Source organism: Semicossyphus pulcher, unplaced genomic scaffold, assembly GCF_022749685.1.
Source record: "Semicossyphus pulcher isolate SPU_LCO1_2020_fin unplaced genomic scaffold, fSemPul1.0.p SCAF_14, whole genome shotgun sequence".
Classification (NCBI taxonomy): Eukaryota; Metazoa; Chordata; class Actinopteri; order Labriformes; family Labridae; genus Semicossyphus; species Semicossyphus pulcher.
The window spans coordinates 14445938-14461980 of NW_027211648.1; the positions used below are offsets into that span (position 1 = coordinate 14445938).

At 42.2% G+C, this 16043-nt stretch overlaps 2 protein-coding genes across 2 annotated transcripts; one reads left to right on the forward strand and one right to left on the reverse strand.

The window, feature by feature from the left end:
• Window positions 1-7213: 7213 nt before the first annotated feature.
• On the reverse strand, window positions 7214-11470 carry cmpk2 (cytidine monophosphate (UMP-CMP) kinase 2, mitochondrial). Its single transcript, XM_069662245.1, has 5 exons — window positions 10877-11470; window positions 9638-9752; window positions 9094-9295; window positions 8669-8902; window positions 7214-7807 (listed from the first exon to the last, which is right to left on the reverse strand). Exons 1-5 carry the CDS (start codon window positions 11468-11470, stop codon window positions 7687-7689), a joined length of 1266 nt encoding a protein of 421 aa, XP_069518346.1. The 3' UTR covers window positions 7214-7686.
• A 790-nt stretch (window positions 11471-12260) lies between these two features.
• Window positions 12261-15359, forward strand: rsad2 (radical S-adenosyl methionine domain containing 2). Its single transcript, XM_069661561.1, has 6 exons — window positions 12261-12583; window positions 12671-12832; window positions 12994-13223; window positions 13305-13454; window positions 14118-14150; window positions 14452-15359. Exons 1-6 carry the CDS (start codon window positions 12274-12276, stop codon window positions 14614-14616), a joined length of 1050 nt encoding a protein of 349 aa, XP_069517662.1. The 5' UTR covers window positions 12261-12273; the 3' UTR covers window positions 14617-15359.
• The last annotated feature ends 684 nt before the right edge of the window (window positions 15360-16043 follow it).

Consider the following 16043-nt stretch of genomic DNA (forward strand, 5'->3'; position numbering starts at 1 on the left):
GGAGAGTATGCTGAGAAAAAATGCATAGTGCATGCAAATACATAAGATTTCTGTCTTCGGGCATGATCTACACTATTTCAAATTAGCTGACTCCTCCACAGATCCCCTGAAAACATTTGAGAAAATGATTTTTTAAAGACAACAACAAGTCATTAAAATGTAAGTCATTTTAAATTCAGTGTTTATTCTTCTCCGTCGCTCGCTTTGAGAGCGCTTTAAATTAGGTGGAGAAGTGAGTACCTCCAGGGGCGCTGCTGTGTGTGTACGTTTGTGTATGCGCGTGTGTCTGTCCCTCTCGCAAATTAGTATTAATGATGCATCCATCAAAACTCCTACACAATTTGACAGCGTGGTGAATTTTTAATAAGCATATACTGTTGTCACTATACTATATATTACCATTAGTGCTAATGACTCTATACAGTATATAAAAGGAATTAGATGACAAAATAAGTGCAAGCACAAGTTAAAAACTGCTAATATTTACTGCCTGTGACATGTAAATGCTTATAAGTACTGTTCATAGTATTGTATGCTTTTATCTCTGTGGATGATATAAATATTATTAAACTAAATCCATAAATCGACACTGCTAATGTTGCTACATATGAATGTGCTTAAGCTTGACACTTCTGTAGAGATACAAAGCGACAGTTGTTTCCTCCATACAGTATTTCTGACAACACAACTTCTTGCAGTAGAATAATACCCACACCAGTCACATACCTTAACTCAAACATGATGGTGCATCCGATAGGCAGGATTAATCACCTCTCTGCTACACAGCTATAGCGTGCATCTCCATCTTGGCCCGGAGGAGACATCAAACGCACTCTCCCTGCCCGCCTGCCTACTGTTTCCCCTGGAGAGACAGAGACGGGTTAGAGAGTGGAGACTGGCCTCTGGTAGTGCAACTCTCTGTGGAGTCCATATTGATTACACCTGCCACTGGCGGCTAGCTGGAGCTGTGTACTCTGACAGCTGGCAGCACAGGGCGAGATGGATAACTGCTCCAGCTAGGCTTTGGCTAGCAACATCATCACTTGGCTTTGTAGAGGGTGTTTGGAAGGCAAGATGTGTTTTTTTTTCCTCTACTTTTTTTTGTCACTGGTGAAGTTTTAGTTTACCTCCTTACAGTGTGGTTTAGCTGTGTGTTTTCTGGACGTGAGGTGTCTTAGCTTCTCTGTCATGGTTATCGAAGAACTTAGACTTAGACTCAACTTTATTGATCCCTAGAAGAGCAGAAAGTGAAAAGAGCGATTAAAAGAGTTAAAAGAGCTAAATAACTGAAGAGCTACTGGAGAGGCAGCCGTCTCCCACAGCGCTCAACTACTACCCCCACTGACCTTATTTTGTAGGTTTTAATAGTTTCAGAGTAAGATTAAAAAACACTACACTCTACAAAGATCAGTTATCTGGCATTTTATAATAAAAGTTACTCTTCATACCTTATACAACAGTCTGGGTGAATACTGGATTCTGATTGGCTGTAGGGTGTTGAATAATTTCTGACAATGGACACCTTCTAAGGAGTTATTCTTAATTAATCCGCTGCCCAAGTGTAAAATGGTAGACTTATGCAAAAGGGACACAGTAACATCTTTTCACAATTTATTCAACTGGTTAACAACCTAACAACTAACTATAACAATGACTTACCCATTTTAATCAAACAAGCGATTGTCATCAATCCCATTCGCTATTTAACCAGCTACTGAAGACTGCAGCCGACAGCTAGCATGAACTATCTTTTCATAAACAAATTTAGTGAGGATTTGGGTACAATGAGAAGACTGGTTAGCTAGCTACACATGTTGCTACATATATTGTCAAAGAATATTTAATTTATGCTAACCGAAAAGAATGCTATTGACTTTAAATCTTGCTAGCATACCATTAGCTGTCTCAAAGCTTAGCAAAAGCTAACTATAAGCTGAGCAGGCTAGAAGTATCTCTCGTAGCCGAGTCATGTTTAAGATCTGGTCTATTTACTGGAGTAGTTAACAACGCTTTCATTGCATTGGAACCTTACGGGATGGTAAGAATTATTTCAGGTATTAGTCAACGCCTCTGGCATCACCAAGAAAATTGAGTTGCGGATTGTTATAAACTAAGTTTGGAAAGCAAAAATTCATGGTCTAATTTTTTTTCTTTTGTAAGTGAACAACGATGGTGTCAATAATGAGGCATTAATGAACATCGTCCATTAAATTCCTGATAATGGACACCTTGCTGGTCATTATCCCGTACGTATCCGACTGCCGGCTTGACTATTAAAGTGTTCCTATCAGAGACAGACAGTATTGGAAGCGCTTTAAAGTGAGCAAGTCTGAGACTCATAAAAACATTTCTACTCTTATATCAGCCCCTGAGGACGGCTCGCTAAACTCTGTTTAGAAGGCAAGAGGAGTGACTTGTGGGAAGAGTTGTGAGGAAAAGCCAGTGTGAATCCTTTTCCCCTGTTAGCTGGCAGTCCCTCCTGTAGGCTGCAGGGTATATGGTGTTTATTATGGCGATGAGCGGCTATAAACTCAATATTTTCCAAGGTGCAGCGAGGAGACTGTAAAGTAGGCAAACGCCTCGACTCTCACACGGGAGAGCCGTAGAGTGAGCAAGCTAAATGGGTGTAGGGGGATTCAGATGGCTTAGTCAGGATAAGGAACTGGGATCTACTGGTATGTTTCTCTCATTTGTGTCTCTCCTTCTCTCTCTCTCTATCACTATCTGTTTTCACACCCCAAAGGCCTTATTTACAATCCTTTACTTCTCACACTGCCGTCTGTCACGACGGAAATTGAAACGTAAGCCTCACCAAATCCCTGGTCATCTGATTTTTTTTTTTAGAAGACGCACTCATGAATTCACAATACGCACTCAACTTAAGCAAGCATTTGGTACGCTGAGTGAACAGCCTTATAATTAAAAAGTAATTTGATGTATGACAGTATGTGGTGTCATTTTACAGAGTTGTCCCACTGAAGTTGAGCAAACATTTGCTCTGCTTAATGATTCATAGTCCTCAGTATTGTTCTTCTTTGTCGGCCTGCGCATTGTAATTTCTGCTTCCCCCAGCCTTTGTGCATCTGTCTTTGGTAGTCTTCATCAAAGACCAGTGGCTCCCTTGACACCGATAAAACAATCCGGGATCAAGTTGCTCTACTTTTATTTATGTGTAGCTGCGTGTTTAAATATCTTCTTGCGTTCTGAGAGCTTAGTCTGCTATGACCCAGCCATTATTTCTGTGGTAGGGACCGCAAAAAACCCCAAGACCTCTGTGTCTCGGGAGAGATTTAATCAAAGAGTAAGAGCGGAGACAGACAGAGAGTGAGTCAGTTTAGGTATTTTGAAAGTCAGTCAGCCACTCGCCTGTCAAACAAGTAGCTCCTCAGCTGTCTGCTGATGCCTGATAAAGTAGGAGACGTGCCTAAGCATTAATGGTACTGAAACAAAAATAAACCATTTTCAAGTATAAAAAGAGATGCACATACTGCGCAGAACTTGGCAGCGCTGCCTTTGATTTATTCCTCCGGGGGAAGAAGGACGGTATTTGTGTGTTTGGATGAGAGGGGGGGAGAAAAAAAAAATATGGCACACAAGGAACATTCCAAGTTCGCCACAGGAAATCAATTTATTTGAGAGGGCAGCCAGGCTAAAAATAGGGAAGCCCCAAACAATAGAGTTGGAATTAATTGCCCAGAATTTGTGAGAAGGCGAGAAGACTCCAGAGAGCCAAAGTTTGTTCTCCGTCTTGATTCATATGTGTGTTATGGAAATATTAGTCTGGTCTAGTTGTCATGTTGTTTTGTTTTCGCCGTATTTTCTGCATGTTTGCAGCTGTCAAAACCGAGCTGAATCTCAATCACTGCCTCTCCCAGATATGACGACTTACCACTTGTCAGCGCCGCTGCCAGCTGCCTTATTTGACAGGATGTGATGATTTATTTCTAAGTTCTCCGCAGTAAATAGACAATAACAGTTTTGTCACACTCCACTGAGTTCTAACTGGGTTTTTTCGGGGAGTGTGTGAGGGAGTGCTGTAGGGGCCTTATGGGGGCTGATGTGCCGGTTTTAATGAGATCTCACAGCAGTGTTTAAATATTTAACCGTTCCTGGTGAAGCCTCCCCAACAGCCGCCAGGCAAAACTGGTGAGTTTTCATGCAATCATGGCAGACTGTACAGCACCTATCCCCCCGAAAAACATCAGAAAATAAGCACAACCTGAATATATAATGGCATCCTGAATACACAGCCTGCTGCGCCTAATACCCGCACCTATCCACTCAGCTGCTGTCTTTGCCCCTGCAAATAACTATTCACACACCATGACAAAGGCTGAGCATGATGATGAAAAGCTGCTGAATTATACATCTGTATTTTGATGGGATCTCTTCAAAACTTTTTTATTTTCCTCCCAACAAAGTAGTCCCCCCTCGCTTTTGCCTTTTTCTACCTCTTTTTTTTTTTTAGCTGTTTTTCACCACCGATCAGTTCCGCTCCTCCAGCCTTCATGTTTTTACATCCCACCACCCGTCATTCACAGAGGATGGCGCTGGGGTGTCTGCCACCTCCTGCTGTGTTCAGAGGGAAGGTGGTGGTGCTGCGTTTGCATGTGGGGTGTTTATGTGTGCGGCTATGAAAGAGTGTGGGGAGGGGGTTGTAGGGTAGAGAGGGCTAGTGGGATGAAATTTGGGTAGGAAGTGAAGCTCAAAATAGCAACAACAATTACTTCATCAGATTATTTCCCCTAAATTGTGCTTAAAAGTCTTTAAAATATGAGCTAAGTTGCTATTGTTTAATTTTATTTTTCTCATGCAATTTGGTGTAATGCCTTTACACACCTACCCTGGCCTCATCTGTAGGAGGTTGGCGAATATCTCGGAAAGACCTCGGATGGTATTTGAAGCTGCTTGGGGAATCCTGCATACTGTATTTGGGCTTCACTGTTTGTACTGTACCTGCCAGCTGGAGGGATCTGGAGTGACTTGAGCCCACAGATGACAACATCCACAGCATCAACCCCCCTTCCACCGCCCTCTCCAGTCCTTCCCTCTCGGCTCCTCTTCCACTCTTTTATCCCCCCCTTCCCCCAATCGCAGACATCCCATCCCCGCCTGTCTAGCAAACTCCCCCCAAAAAATCCACCACCATATAAACGCAGTTAGCGCTCTGAGGCCCCGCTGATTGAAAGGAGCATTATTAGCCGCTGCTAACCTGCCCGTTCGCTGTGTTTAAAGGTTGTTTATTTGACATGGGTTGCATATAGACGTTGCTGTAGGGTCTTTAGACTTTGGCAGACACTTGGTTGCCAAATCATATGCATGACTCCTCTTGCCATGCCGCTTCATGTGGCTGCCAAGTGAGGCCCACTGGGGTCTCTGCCAGGGGACCCAGACTACTATTCAAACCCTCATCAGACCACACTCCTAACACACACACACACCTCGTGCTTCCGTGATGCCCTCTCTCCCTCCCCCCCCAACCTGTACCAGCCCTATGCCCTCCCACTCCCCCCCTCAGTCTCCATACCACACTCATTATTAATGATCTGAGGGACAGCTTTCATTTGATCTATTACTTAGGATGGGACGGCGGCTGCTGTGCTGCTGCATCCCTGCTGGATCTTTAATTATTTCATGGAGGGCTTTCCTCCTCGCCGCTGCTCCTGCTCTGTTGTGCAGATGAAATATTGAAGTTGAGGAGTGTAGTGCAAAGTGGCCCCATGCAGGGCGAGGTGTGCGTGCGTGCGTGCGTGCGTGTGCGCTCGTCTGTGTCTGTGTAGTGCAAGTCTTCTGTATATATGTGGATACTTCCTGCAGCTCTCAGACACATCGTGCTTTTTTCCATTTGGACTTTTATGCTGAAATGTAGCAGTGAGGTCGCAGATAGGAAGCAGATTGTTAGTTAAAACTTTCTCCTCAAACCTCAGCTTAACTTCGCAACACAGGCGTCCAATGTTTAAGTGTTCTTAAGCGTCTCCTGGCTATCTGACAGGAACAACAGAACAAGTGCTTAATGTTTTAATAAGTAAAAACACTATTACCAACTGTAAATAGAATAATTTGAGTGCATGTTTAATGTACTGTGATTATGGGCCATTAATGTCATATTACAGGCGTGTTGTTGTTGCCAAGAATAACAAAGCACAACATCATGTAACGTGGAAATATGGCTCGCTCCACAGGCACACACAACTTTGCATTCAGGTATGATGTATGGCGTAATGTCTAATTGCTTTGCTCTCCTACTTCATAAATTTTGGACTCTCCCGAGACAGAGGCTTCTGTGTTAATGGCAATCAAAATTCCACGCCGCTCTGTGCTACATTCATTTTGTGTCATCCGTGGCCGGGGCGGCCGGGGCTTATGAATTCAATAAAACATCCTGAGATAGTTACCTCATGTAGGAATCCATACTCCATAAACATAATGACACCTTATTTTAGTTTATTTGATTACATGTGATGCTATGATTTGCATCCACAGCACCTCTCCACTCAGTAAAACATCGGATTGCTGTAATTGGTAGTAGGAGTAATCCATGCGCTTATGTGGGGGAGCACTGGAATGACATTGATATACAGCGCTCCATTAATTGCCATATGAATAGGGTCTGCAGTGGTTGGCGCTCTGCTGATGCATCACAGTAAAAGAGATGGGTCACTCTGTCTTCTCCAGCCCGCAGCTTTGCCAAGCTCATAATTACTAAAACCTCCAATTAATCTTCCCATCACATAGGCCAAATATACACTTCCTCCATCTATAAATGAATTACAGCATGTGCTCTTAGTGAATGCGCATGCTCGCGCGTGTGTTTAGAAGTAGGTGTGCATGTGTGCGCACACTTGTGCCTGTGCCCATGAGAGCATCAAGTACAAACAGCTCTATATGTTCTCTTCAGCTCCACAGTGAGTCGCACAGGTTATCAATACAAGTGGCATCAGTTGTGTCAATATCACACAGCTGAGCTAAAGGGAATTAGTATCTGCAGTGCGTTTCAAAGGGGACTTTTTTTTAGTAGAAAGCTAAGCAGTGTGTTCACAGAAAGTTATAATGCATGCACTTGCATAACAAGCAAGCTAAAGTACTTACAGTTAGTGTGACAAACTCCTCTTGTAGGCTTATGTAAGAAAAAAGACCCCCAACAGATATTCATGAGTAATTTTCTTTTAATTTGCAACTTTTTTTTCTTTACAAATTAGCATTTTATCTGAACATAAATTGGATTCTTTCACTTTTTAGTGTTTTTATTCTTGTGTTATTCTTGTATATTTTCTTTTTGTGCCTTTAAATTAAATCTAAACTAGTGTTTCTGTATTTCCTCTTTTAGTTTCCTCACTATCTGTTAAATAAAAGTGGTCAGTCAGTGCAGCTGAACTGTCTCTGATTTCTAAGAAGTCACAACAGCAGTTAAACGCACACTTCTTCTTGACAACACTTTGCTGTGTGTCAAAATCTGAGCATGCATGTGTCTGCATGAATATGTATCTCTGATTGTAGCACACAGTTTTGGCCCCTGGCTGTTCAACCTTTACTCCATTCTGAACATCTCCTCTCCACTGTCCAATCTGGCCACACTCCTCCTACCTACCGTCACATTCACAGCACCTTACTGGCACCCAGTGGCGCAGGGCGGTACTGCGTCCACTTGATGCTTGGCCGACAGCAGGGGGAGATGGAGATGACTGTTTACAAGTGGCATTTGCCCCTAATTAAAAGCAGCACTTGTTGGAGCACTTGGTCTGCAGGAGGACTAGCATCCACAGTGACGCAGGCTGGCCCGCTGATCCTCCGGTAAGCCTCCTCCACTCTGCACAGACACACAAACACATTTATCAACAAGTGAGAAAAACAGCATATAAACATAACAAACGACACTCTGAATAATCGGTTATCCGAGACAACTTTGGGTGCTTTGACTGCTCACGTTTGGAGAACAATGAGGAAGGTGATAAAACACACAACATCTGAACAATTTTACAATGAGAAACAACACAGCTGGCTCGAATCGAGCCACGTCCTGAGACAAATGAAGAATCAGAATGAGTATCTCTCACTCCCTCAGCAGCACACTGACACCTCCCTCCATTCTCTAATCCTGCTGTTGGCCCAACATCTGGCCGTCCCGTGTGGAAAGGCCATTATGTCATGACAGAGGATGAATGAAAGTAGCCATCGACCTGTCTTCGCAGCGACTAACAGGGCAGCCGGTGTCTGCGAGTTTTGACCGGCTTAATGGAGCACAACAGCTCAGCAACTAATCACCTGTTCCTTCTCATCAGCCGCTTCCCCCCCACGGGACAGTAATTGATTGTTAAGTGTTTGATGGATCAGACTAAGACTGAGCTGACCTGACTCCTGTGAAACCTGCAGTACGGTGTGTGTCCCTATCTGTGGGTTTTTATGTTTTTTACACTCACAGAGAACTTTAATCACAGACTGCAGAGCATTCGACCACGTGTGTCACAGAGCCGAGTGTATACGGAGATTTCTCTCACCTCTGTCGTTAAACTCTCTGGTCTCAATCAGGTTAATAGATTCATTAGGCAAATCCTAAAGTATCTCTATTATTAGAAGTGATTGATTGAAGAAGATATCAGCTAATAAAAAACTCCCTGTAAACTTGTAAAATCAACACATACATAATGAAAATGTTATCCCAATATCTCACTTGAGTCTGAAAAGCTGGTTGTGGTCCAGCTCTTGCTCCTCTTCAGTCTCTCCTTGACCTCTGCCCCGCAGCCTCCTCTTCCTCTCCTCGGGGTCCAGGGTGAGCAAGACCACCAGGCTGGGCTGCAGCAGGTCAGTGGGCCAGCAGTAAACCTCCGAACCCTCTGCTGGAAGGTTGCACACAGCACCGCTCACTGCTGTGGCGATGGCGTATGCTGCTGTGCTGTGCCAGAATCTAGAGACGGATAACGGATGGTGGATGAAAAAGCGAACATATCGATGTATAGATGGATGAAATCAGGTACAGGAGCAGGGGTTTGACATTGAATTGCAGGTGTATATCCCTGTGGAGTGGATCTATTGTCCCCTCTATCATAAAACAGGTCAGACAACAGGCAAACTTCACAACACCTCGGCTGTCTTTACCTGTCAACGATGACAGGTGTCTTCATGCCCTCTCGGCCTATTTCCTCGGCTGTGATGTAGTTCCCCAGAGCGTAGAAGGCCCTGCGGATGAGGGGCGGCTCCCGATCAAAGCAGGCCCTCGAGGGGGACAGGCACTGGGGAGGGGACCGCAGAAGAGCGGCCCCGAGAGAATCCCTCAGAGACTCAGTCAGCGTGGTCTTACCTGTGAGGGAAAGAGAGACAAGAGTGAGTTCACAAACAAAAGATGAAACACCAGAAAGTTTGGATGCGCTTTAAGAGAACAAAAAAGCAGAGGGCTGGAGTGACTCTTAACCCTCCATGGTTGAGGTTTCATGAGGTTTACAAAGACTATTAGATGAGCCAGCCCCTCAATAAACCATTTACACAGTGATGTAACTTTTGTGAGGTCATGACATATGATATTCCATTAGTCCAGGCTCATCGGCAGATAATGGCCTTAGCAGAGAACAACGGGCCATCACTTAAGCGAGACATCTATACATCAAACTGCTCCCATATTTATTTACGAGGTAATGGCATTAACCTGTGGCATCCAGGCCCTCTATGACAATAACAGGGAAGTCTGGTTTGCTTCTGGCCTCGGCTCGGCCTGGCAGCTGCTCCAGAACAGACGTCGCCTCTGGGATGATGTCAGCGCTCTGCAGAACAGACACAATCAGTTTCAGGCTGTCAGAGGAGGCAGGAGGGAGTCATTGATAGACACTTCTCTGGGCTACCTGGCACTGATAGATAAATGCAAGAATCTAGTGTCACTTTGGGCCACTTGGTGTGCACTGCTATAACTTCCTCTACCACACGGGAATGCTATTTTGCTACATCGAGAAAAAAAAAAAGCAATTACTTCAAACAACTAGAGGCAATTGGTTTAGAGCAGCTTGTACATGAGAAACATGAAACATACCAACATACAGAAAACACTAAATTATACATAAGGGCTAAAATACGGACTAAGATCTAACTACTGCTGCGTTCCAGTTTGTCAGTCATATAATTGAAGGGTATCTGATAGTATTTAATGTATAGTGAACATCCTGAGGAACAGCCAGACATATTCCAAAATAAAAAGAATATTTGATAACTCCCTCGCTTCCTTTAGAAAACAGCTCATTTTAACATTCAACCACCTCCCAGTTAACAATACAATAACAGGGAATTGAACTGAACACTGAAATTAACTTATCGTGGGAAAACAGAGTAAATAAAATGTATGGATGCATGTCCGCTAAGGGCTTCCATACCTTTCCTATTATTTTGTGAAACACTACCAAAGTAGCGTAATAGTTTTAAGCCACTAACTAGCTAACAGAAATATTAGCTAGTTAGTCACTGGATGCACACGTTAACTGTTGTCTTAACATTACAAGGAATTTACGCCTTTTCTTTTGCATAATGTAACACTATGAAAGTAATAGGTTTCAGCCACTTCTTATCTAACGGTAATATTAGCTAGGCTGCTAATGTTAGCAGTTGTCTGAAGTAGCTAATGGCTTATCTTTTTTTTTTTTTACTTGAAATATGGATAGATTTCCCTCCAGATTTTCACTGTTTATATCTTTTAAAGATGTAATTATTTAGACTTGATGATAACAATTTGTCAAAAACCCTAAATGTAGGCTATACAACTAACAACATACAGTAGAAACTAGCAGTATGGCATTGTAACGGATTTTAGCATGACGTCAGCAAAAAACTACCATTGTGTGAATATGCTGGTTTTGTTCTTTGTATAACAGGCTTAATCATAACATAATGTGACAGAAACCTTTTTGAGAACTTCGTAGGCTTCCTCAAAGCTGTAGAAGACATCAGAGTTGATGATGTTGAGAGTGGCTGGGTGATATTCTGGCGCTTCTGATGGCACCACAAAGTACTCCTTCGACATTTCCATCGTTTTGTTGTCTGCATGAGACCACAGGCGCTGAGTCCACAGCTGGCCGTCCTCACTTCTCAAGTATGAACACACAAGCACCGTATCATGCTGTATTAAATCTCGTAAAAGTCGCTCAGACTGGGATGGCCCCTCTGTTTTATCTTTTAAAAAGTAGCCCTTTATGAGAGAGTCCTTCACATTAGGCAGGAACGAGTTCATAGGAGACAAGTCGCATTCTTTAGGCAAGTCTCTCAGCAGTTTCTCCTTCAGCTCCGCGTAAAACTTGGCTCGTGTGACTCTGTCGCTGCTGCAGACGAGGAGAGAGTAACACCTGTCGTACTTTTGGACTTTTCTGAACACCGGTGGCACTTCTTCTCCCTGGTGCTTTTCTTGTATTGAAAAGTAGAGGGGTGCTCCATTCAGCTCCACTGAAAACACACGAGAGCACCACTGAGGAAGAAGGAGAGCCATAGCGCGCCGTGCCATCTGTGTCATGTGGAGTCACGGTCAGTTTCCAAACTGCTGCACTGAGAAGGGTTACATCACGTGAGCAGCTGAGAGGAAAACGAAAGTAACTGCGCCGAACAGGAGAAACGAAACTTAGCGATCACAATCAGATTAGAACAGAAACCTCTCTGCGGATTCTGAGAAAATGTTTGACTCAGTTATGTTTACTTAAAAAAGTGAGTTGGACTATCAGGTCACATTAAAGGTGTGTCTGTTTGGCAGGTGGAAATAGTTTCCATATCAGTCATCAAAAGGTGGGGCATTTAGGAGAATGCATGAGTAACAAATTGGTGAGGTTTAAAAGTAAATAAACATTGGATAATACTTCATTATTTAGGAAAATTAGAATTAATAAGTCTGCAAGGCTTGTTTATTCGACATGTGTTCTTCATGTATTCTTCCTAAATATAATTTCTTACTGCATTGCTTTAAAAACTGCAATAACCTTAAGTTTGAATAAAATGTTGAATATATGCTCAAAATAAGCAAAGGATGCAGATTCAGACGCAAAATAAAAGATCGTCCACAAACATGCATTTGACTTTTCATAAAGTCCATAATTATTCTTCCTGTTGCATTGTTCGCCTGCTGCGGCACGAGTTTTTTGTCTGACTCATCTTTCAGCCAACGCACCTCGTTGAGTTTCGTTTTCGTTGTTTGTACACAGAAACTCAGCTGATCTACTTTCCCTCTCCCTCCCTGCACGGTCCATCCTGCTGCCATCTATATAAGGGACCCACCTCCGCAGTGTGGGCAGAAATAGAAAAGGTGTAGTTTCGAAGATGCAGTTGTCTGTGATTGTTTATCCCCAGCTGCTGCTGCAGCTCCTGCACAACTTTCTGGCGAGCGTCTTTTTCAAAATTCGTAACTGGATAGCCGGATCCTCCACGGAAACAATCTCACTTGCTCCACCTGTTCACAACAAACATGAGCAAAAGGATGTCCAAAACGCGACAACTCCAACAAGCGTCAACTACCATTTTACGCGCAAGTGTAATTACAAATGCGGATTTTGTTTCCACACTGCGAAAACATCCTTCGTCCTGCCTCTAGAGGAAGCCAAGAGGGGGCTCAAACTTCTGAAGGACGCAGGTAAGTCTGATAGACCAGTACATTTTCTCGTCTCTTTCATTGTGTCAAACCTCTAGCATGTAGTTAAATGTATCTCTTTTTTTTCAGGGATGGAGAAGATCAACTTCTCTGGGGGAGAGCCTTTCATTCACGATAAAGGAGAATTTCTGGGGAAGTTAGTTCAGTTCTGTAAACTGGACCTCCAGCTGCCAAGTGTGAGCATCGTCAGCAACGGAAGCCTGATCAGAGAGAAATGGTTCCAGAAATATGGTAAGTCTCCAAATTAAGTCAGATTTGTACGGCAAAATAATATATTTTCCCAACTTTTTTTGTATAATTATTGTATTTTTTATCTAAGGAAAAGGACACAGGTATTTGAGCCGATTCAGATGATGTACATGATCTTTAAAATGAAGCTCTCTCTCCATCAGGTGAGTATCTGGACATCCTGGCCATCTCCTGTGACAGTTTCGAAGAGGAAACCAACCAGCTGATCGGCAGAGCTCAGGGCAAGAAGAGCCACCTCGACAACCTTTACAAGATCTGCACCTGGTGCCAGCAGTACAAGGTGGCGTTCAAAATCAACTCGGTCATCAACACCTTCAACGTGGATGAAGACATGGCGGAGTCCATCACCCAGCTGAACCCAGTGCGCTGGAAGGTAATAATAAAAACAGAAAGGTTTAATGATTGTGTATGAATTCCCTGGCTCAGATAAACTCAAGCTTTTTGTCTTATTCAGGTGTTCCAGTGTTTGTTGATCGACGGGGAAAATGCAGGAGAGGAAGCCCTGAGAGAGGCCGAGAGGTTCATCATCAGTGACCAACAGTTTCAGGAGTTTCTGGATAGACACAGCAGCGTGTCCTGCCTGGTTCCTGAGTCCAATGAGAAGGTAGGACTTTGTCGAAAGAGGCATTAAAAATAAGTCTCCTGATGAGTTGTTTAATTCTTAACCATAAAACATTCAGTATGTGCTGACAGTAATACAAATCTACATGTTTGAAGTAGTTTTGATGTTTTGGTGCCATATTTCCCATGTTCATCAGCTTCGTTTTGCCTGTTAGCATGCTAACACTTGCTAACTGGCACTGAACGGGAAGTAGATTTAGATTGGAGGCTGATGAGTATGAGTACTTCTGTATTTTTAATGATGACCTACTTTCAGAAAAGGGCGGGGAAATATGTAAAGAATTTAGTCAAATGTGTAGTCCAAATGAACTTTATTCCACATTTTAGGGCAACAAAAATCTAATTATCAAATTGTTTAGCAGATGGCAGTTCACATGAAGTCAAACAGAGCCAAAAACAGACATTAAAGAGCTGTGAACTGCCCGTCATCTACATCTAAACCTCTTATGGCCAGGCCCAATCAGAGCCTGTAGCGAGTAGCAAAAAAACTGCCAAGAAAATGTGCGTAGCGACTCATTCACCCTGCATCCTGTCTGTATTGGAACATACAGTATTGGCTGGACAGTCTGTATAAGAAGTAAAGTAATATCAACAGTGTAAAAAGTTGGAAAATGTTTAACATTTTGTGTCTCTGTGTTCTTCACAGATGAGGAATTCATACCTGATCCTGGATGAATATGTAAGTACCTTATTTTTTTAATGGAAAACACACACCTCTTAAAACTGATATTTTACATCTCATATGAGTCTTTCCCTGAATTAACTGTTAGAATTTTATTTTTATTTTTGATTGCTTCACCTTAATTAAAAAGATTGAGTTTGGCCCAAGTCCAAATTCCAATTTGGAGTTTAATTTAGGTATTTGGCTGATGAGAAATTGAAATCCTTCCCTGCCTTATAACTGTTTGACACACAGGTAACTCACCACATCTGAAGAGCATTTAAACGTGTAACTGAGTCACTCTTTCTTCTTTTTTCAGATGCGTTTCTTGGACTGTCGAGAGGGAAGGAAGGACCCGTCCAAGTCCGTCCTTGATGTGGGCGTGAAGGAGGCCATTAGCTTCAGCGGCTTTGATGAAAAGATGTTTCTGAAAAGAGGAGGGAAATATGTGTGGAGCAAAGCCGACATGAAGCTGGAGTGGTGAAGACGTGCACTTTGATAAAGCTTTTTAAAGTCATAGCACTTAACATTTGTAAAGTGGTATTTTTTTAATCTTTATTTTTGTATTTTTAACTTAATGTTGCGTTAATGTGGAAGGTGTTTTAATTAATTCTTATATGTTTTTTTTTATATTTTGTTACGGACAATTTAATTCCATCTTAAATGTCCTGGAAGGTGTGAAACATACAGTATTATACTTCACTTGTTGTTTACTATATTTGGCTCATGAAGAATTTGTTCCCTGAGACTGATCAGTGTGGCTCTTGTAATAACCTGAGTTAGGAAAGTGGGTTTAAAAGATGAAGGACAACTTGTAACCTAACCTTGTAATCCTCATTTTAAGCTAGTTTTCCTGTTACAATGAGTTCAGTGTGTGTCCAGTGGATCAGGCAGTCACTACAGTAGGTGCTAAGCCACATTAGTAGGCCTATATGCCTGTTTTAAATTATGCTTAACTAATCACACTGTCCTGTCCAGTTTTGCACACACCCAAATGACAAGTCTCTACTTGTTAGGTTGTTTTAGTGGCTGTTAAACAACAGCTGTTCATGTACAAAGTTCACTCGCTTGATATTGTAGTCCTAATGATGAGAGCTGTAGCAGTGTTTAAATGAAGGTTAGTGGTGAAAATAACAAAACAAGGACAATGTAAATAAGTGCTGGAATTGATCTTTCTATAACTGTCAAAGTTGCATATGTCGTTTTTTTTGTATGAATATATTAATAAAGAAAAGCAAATGATGCACTTTAAAAAATTTGCATGTGAGGGTTTTTTTTTTTTTACATTAAAGGTTTCACTTCCTGCAGATAAGAGATTATATGAATGCAATAATGAAACTTAACATTCTGCTCTGCAGAGTTCAGGACTCTTGCAGTTTAGGAGAATCGAATGTGTTTTATCAGCTGATGTTTTTTAAAGATTAGGATTTACAGTCACAAGTCACAAGCTAAAACAAAACTTGGCTCCAGTTGTTTTTACATGTATAGTTTTGATTTCACTTGCTCAGGTTGTCGAAGGATCAGTTTCCTCAGTTCGAGTACAGTGGAGGTACATTAATTTTAGTTGCTGGTGCTTACATAAAAAAACAGCTTGATTCTCAAAGTATGGGTGCACATACAATAAATGTTATTCTAGTTTTAAGTTGCTGCCAATTATACATACATTCAGGGAAATTTAAATAGACATAAAGCAAGAGACATGGCTTGGTACTACTTCTCACCTACTTGGTAAGTGTAGGCATTGTGTTCTGGATGAAATTTAACAATGACGACCAACATATAATGTCTATCTACGAGTCAGGTGTTTCTGTAAATTGTAACACACAAGTCATGCGAGAAATTAGGTCTTAATAGAGAATGAAGTGGGTCAGTATGTCCAGAAGATGAACCTATAGATGTCTAAGTGATGGA

What these genes read in the sequence shown, in the direction of transcription:
- rsad2 (XM_069661561.1), top strand. Translation starts at nt 12,274, where the DNA reads ATGCAGTTGTCTGTGATTGTTTATCCCCAGCTGCTGCTGCAGCTCCTG. An exon ending in CAAACTTCTGAAGGACGCAG is followed by an intron (nt 12,584 to 12,670) that starts GTAAGTCTGATA and finishes CTTTTTTTTCAG; the next exon opens with GGATGGAGAAGATCAACTTC. An exon ending in TTCCTGAGTCCAATGAGAAG is followed by an intron (nt 13,455 to 14,117) that starts GTAGGACTTTGT and finishes TGTTCTTCACAG; the next exon opens with ATGAGGAATTCATACCTGAT.
- cmpk2 (XM_069662245.1), bottom strand. Translation starts at nt 11,470, where the DNA reads ATGGCACGGCGCGCTATGGCTCTCCTTCTTCCTCAGTGGTGCTCTCGT. An exon ending in CCTACGAAGTTCTCAAAAAG is followed by an intron (nt 9,753 to 10,876) that starts GTTTCTGTCACA and finishes TCTGTTCTGCAG; the next exon opens with AGCGCTGACATCATCCCAGA. An exon ending in ACACCTGTCATCGTTGACAG is followed by an intron (nt 8,903 to 9,093) that starts GTAAAGACAGCC and finishes ATCCGTCTCTAG; the next exon opens with ATTCTGGCACAGCACAGCAG.